The sequence below is a fragment of the Marmota marmota genome, unplaced genomic scaffold (assembly GCF_001458135.2).
Source record: "Marmota marmota marmota unplaced genomic scaffold, marMar, whole genome shotgun sequence".
Classification (NCBI taxonomy): Eukaryota; Metazoa; Chordata; class Mammalia; order Rodentia; family Sciuridae; genus Marmota; species Marmota marmota.
In genome coordinates, this window is record NW_026000026.1 from 25,540,081 (window position 1) to 25,544,331 (window position 4,251).

The window sequence follows — 4,251 nt, forward strand, 5'->3', positions numbered from 1 at the left end:
CCACCCCAGCTCGCCGGCAGCTGGAGGAGCGCTTCGGGGAGAGCCCGTTCCGCGACGAGGAGGACGTGCGCGCGCTGCTGCCGCTGTACAACGCGCTGCCGCCAGGGCTCTGCCACCTCGGCCGCCTCGGCCGCCCCGACCGCGCCGCACTCAGCCTCGGAAGGGACCCTGCAGCGCCTGGTGCCGCGCACGACGCGGGACGCCCACCGGTCGCTGCCGCTGCTGGCGCGCGTCAAGCAGACTTTCTCTTGCCTCCCGCGGTGTCTGTCCCGCAAGGGCAGCAAGTGAGGACCCGCCCCGAGCGGCTCCCCTCGGCCTCCCGCTCCGCCCCTTCGGGGGCTGTCTGGGCCCCCCACAGTCAGGACGGGCCCAGAGGCTGTGGGAGCCCCGCAGAGGCCCGATCCCTGCCCCCATGCCCACCTCGCTTGTCTGCGTCCGCGGTCAGTGTGTCCTCCCTCTGTGCGTCTGTGTCCGGGCCGGCCAGCTGCAGCCACCTGGTGCCTTAGTCCTTGGGCTGGGGGAGGGGCCCCGGCTCCACCCGTAGGGGCGGCGGGAGAGGGAAGTGGGTAGGGTAGGGGTGGACGGGGCTGGAGGGATATTAAAGAGACAGGAAAGCTGCCTGACCCCGTGCCTGTCATTCAACAAAGGCCAGACCCTGGTGTCTGGGAAAACAGGGCCAGGTGTGCGGTGTGCAGCCGTCGGGGCGGAGGGGCCTAACCTCCTCAACTGCGGTCTGCAGAGCTGGATTCTGGGACCGCGAACTCCTTGACACAGCCCCTCATCTCTCCCAGAGCCCTGATCTCCCTCCTGAGAGGCTCCTAAGTGCTTCCTTCCATCTCTCGAAGCCCCCCACCTCTTCTCCATACAGGCACTGGCCAGTAAGGTCCAGTAGTGCCTCCCCAACACCTGACCTCTCACTGCTTAAGTTTACTTTATCCTAGGGGAAGATGTAAGCTTCAGAAAGGTCAGGCAGCTTGCTCAAGAACACACAGCTAGAACTGGGGAGCCTAAGTCTCGTGACAGTTGGTAGGAAGCAGCTCCTGATTTGGCAGGTTTCTGGTGGGGAGAACCCACCTCCAGCTAGTGGGAATCATCCTTCCCAGCTAGAGTTTAAAAGCAAGAGCAAGCAGGGACTGACCCCAAGAATGAATAGAGGTCATCAGAGCTGAGGAGTTTGAAGTAGCAATAACCCAACAGCCACTGCTAGGGGCTTCTAACTTTGTACCAAGCCCTGGGTGTAGGGGGCCTGAATGAAATGACCTTCCTGTCATCCCAACCTTCTATTTCTCCTTCATTTACCAAATGTTCATTGAGCACCTACTATATGTCAGGAACTGTGTTGGGCACTGGATTTACAGCAGTGGGTAAGACCTCTGCCCTCACCTTGCTGATGTTCTGGTAAGATACCAGGTAAGCAAAAGGAAACATACCAGGTGGTGGGGGAGTGGACCATTTTGCTACTGGGGAGTGTAGGGAGCCCGTGTCTTCTTGGATGGTTTATGGTACTACCGTCCAACTGGTTTAAAACATTCAGATGGTGTCTTTCCCTATTTAAAAACCTCCACAGGCCCCATCACCTGGAGGACAAAACAAAGCCCCCTGATCTGGTGTTCTGTGTCCTTCAACATGCTCCCTCCCCTTCTAGCACTCCTCCACTGCCTTGGACTCACAGCACACCACTCCTTTGTGTTTGCGCTCACTCAGGCTGTATGCTAAACTTTCTACCTGCATCTCAGGCTATTCAACAGATGAGGAAACTGAGGCTGGTGCCCAAGGCCATCAGGTAGCAGGTGGTGGGGAAGTCTGGCTGTAGACCCCACCCTCTAGACACCACCCTCTGCAACCTAGGAAAATGAAGGGGTGGCCCAATACACTGAGGATTCCTGCTTAGTTGTACAGCCTGCCTCAGACTCTGAAAATTTAACCAAACTTGGGCAAAAAGTGTCTGAAAAAAAATCGCATCTGTATTGAACATACACAAACTTTTAATTTTCTTGTCATCATTCCCTAAACAATACAGTTTAACAACTATTTACACAGCATTTACATGAGAGGTGATTTAAAGTCTAGGATATACGTAGGTTATATGCAAATACTACATTATTTTATATAGGAGACTTGAGCATCCATGGATTTCAGTATCCAAAGGGGTCCTGGAACCCATCCCCCACAAATACTGAGAGTGACTGTCATTATTCTTGTAGCTAATCATATGAAATAATTTGTGCTCTGCTCCACTGGAGTCTAAACCCAGACTGTGGCTACGGAAGTGCTGCTGGCACATGGAAGGGGACACAGGTGCACATGAGGGACAGTGCTTGGGTCTCTGGTCAGTGCTGGCTGGAGCCCCACTCTCTGCCTGCTTCAGGAGAGGATGTTATTCTCTCCACCCTGTTTCACCAGGGGCTGGAGCAATCTGAACTTCTTAAAATCTTTCAGGTCAGGAATCCCCTTTTGACAATTGAACAAAAGAAACGTAAAATGCATAGATGTGACAAAATTTATGTACTATTTCACAGGATCACAGACCTCACCAGGAATCCATAAATCCCAAGTAATGCTGCCAGGAGGTAGGCTGCAGCACCATTTAGGTCTCTGGACTCTCCCCAGTCAGCTTTGAATGCTGACTCTCCCACCAGGCTCTGGGACTTTGTTACAGGGCTTCAAACTTTCTGAGCCTTGGTCGTCTTCATGTTAAAATAGGTAATGAGGCTGGGTTGAAGCTCAGTGGTAGACGGCTTGCCTAGCTTGTTTGAGACCCCAGGTTCAACCCCCAGCACCACAAAATAAGCAATTAGACTTGTCTCCTGTGCTCTCGTGAGAACCAATGTAGGCACCATAGGGAAGGGTTCAGGCACAGCACCACAGTGAGCAGTGGGTAAATGGGGATTCTCAATATCTGAAGAAAGAACTGTGGTCTCTGGGCCACCTGCATCAGAATTCTTCCTTCAGATTCAGGTTCCTGGGCTTCTGGGGTCGGGAGTGGGCACCAGAAACCGGTTACTGCCTCCCAGTAGGGACAGGAAACAGTTTGAGAAGCACTGGCCTTTCCAACCTAACCAGTCCAGGTTCTGAAAAGAGACTGAAAGCCAGGGGAGGTGTGGTCCCGGCCACTGGGGAGGTTGATCCAGGAGAATCCCTTAAGCCCAGGAGTTCAGGGGCCAGCCTGGGCAATTTAGGGACACTCAAGGGGGGGGGGCGTGGGAAGAGAGGGAGAGAGAGAAGGAGGGAGGAAGGGAGGGCGGGCAGAAGGAAGGAAAATCAGAGACCAACAAGGGTCCAGGGGGGCTAGGCAGAGCAGACCACGGGCGCAGGAGTGGGGCAGGGTTTGTTCCCTGGGTAGCAGTCGAGCACCTTCCTCCCAGACCCAGAGCCCAGGCCACCCACCGGAGCGCTCCTTGGGTCTTGGCAGTCCGGGGCGCCTCTCTCCAGCCACCACGTGAGGCCCATCGCCCTCGGGCCAATCTGTCGCGGGGAGGGGCAAAAGGAAAGCGAGAGGGGACGTAACAGAAAGCGAAACCCTCGCTCAGACTTTCACTTCCTTGGGCTCCGCGCGCCATCCAGGGGCGCGGTGATCCCTTAACCTGTGCGGGTCCCCTTCTATGCCTCGGGATCCAGCCCTCACTTCACTGAGCTCCAGATGGCCAACGGCCCCTGGCGGAAAGAGGAAGAGAGGGTCCCGATCAGCAATGGACCTGTGTTGAGAACTGGGGGTCCCCTGCGTCTCCGCGACTGGCTAGTGGCACAGATCGAGAGCGGACTCTACGCCGGGTTGCGCTGGGAAGACCCGGACAAGACCCTCTTCCGCATCCCCTGGAAGCACGCAGCCAAGCAGGGCTACCAGGCGCAGCAGGACGCAGCGCTCTTCAGGGTAAGGGTCAGGAGCCTACAGATCCCAGCCCGGGGGACGGCTCTTGCAGCACACGGTGGCAGCGGACCAACCCATGAGCTCTGTGACCTTGGGCCACTCGCTTGGCCTGGAGAACTAAGGGTAGTGTCCTCCATATAGGAGAACCTCAGACACCTCCTAAAACAGAATCAGTCAGGCTGGCGGTGGACCTGCACCATCCCCATCTCCTCCCATCCCATCTCCCAATGAGATGCCTCTCATTCCAAACCCACCAGACCTTGGACTGGGATGTAGCTCAGTGGCAAAGCGTCTGCCTTGCATTCGCAAAGCCCTGGGTTCGACCCCCAGTTCCAAAAAAGACAAAAAAAAAAAAAAAAAAAAAAAAAAAAAAAAACCCCCCC

General features: G+C 55.7%; 2 protein-coding genes across 2 annotated transcripts in view; both read left to right on the forward strand.

Annotated features, from left to right (window-relative positions):
- LOC107139036 (dual specificity protein phosphatase 15) overlaps window positions 1-621 on the forward strand; it is a 9,555-nt gene extending 8,934 nt beyond the window's left edge. Inside the window, 2 exon segments of the mRNA XM_015481818.2 lie at window positions 10-86; window positions 88-621. Coding sequence (XP_015337304.1) covers window positions 10-86; window positions 88-288 — 278 coding nt within the window. The 3' untranslated portion in view covers window positions 289-621.
- A 2,869-nt stretch (window positions 622-3,490) lies between these two features.
- The window catches only part of LOC107139017 (interferon regulatory factor 4-like), a 9,839-nt gene continuing 9,078 nt past the window's right edge, over window positions 3,491-4,251 (forward strand). Inside the window, exon 1 of the mRNA XM_015481799.2 lies at window positions 3,491-3,871. Within this exon, the coding sequence (XP_015337285.1) occupies window positions 3,641-3,871 (231 nt within the window). The 5' untranslated portion in view covers window positions 3,491-3,640. The remainder of the gene's footprint in view (window positions 3,872-4,251) is intronic.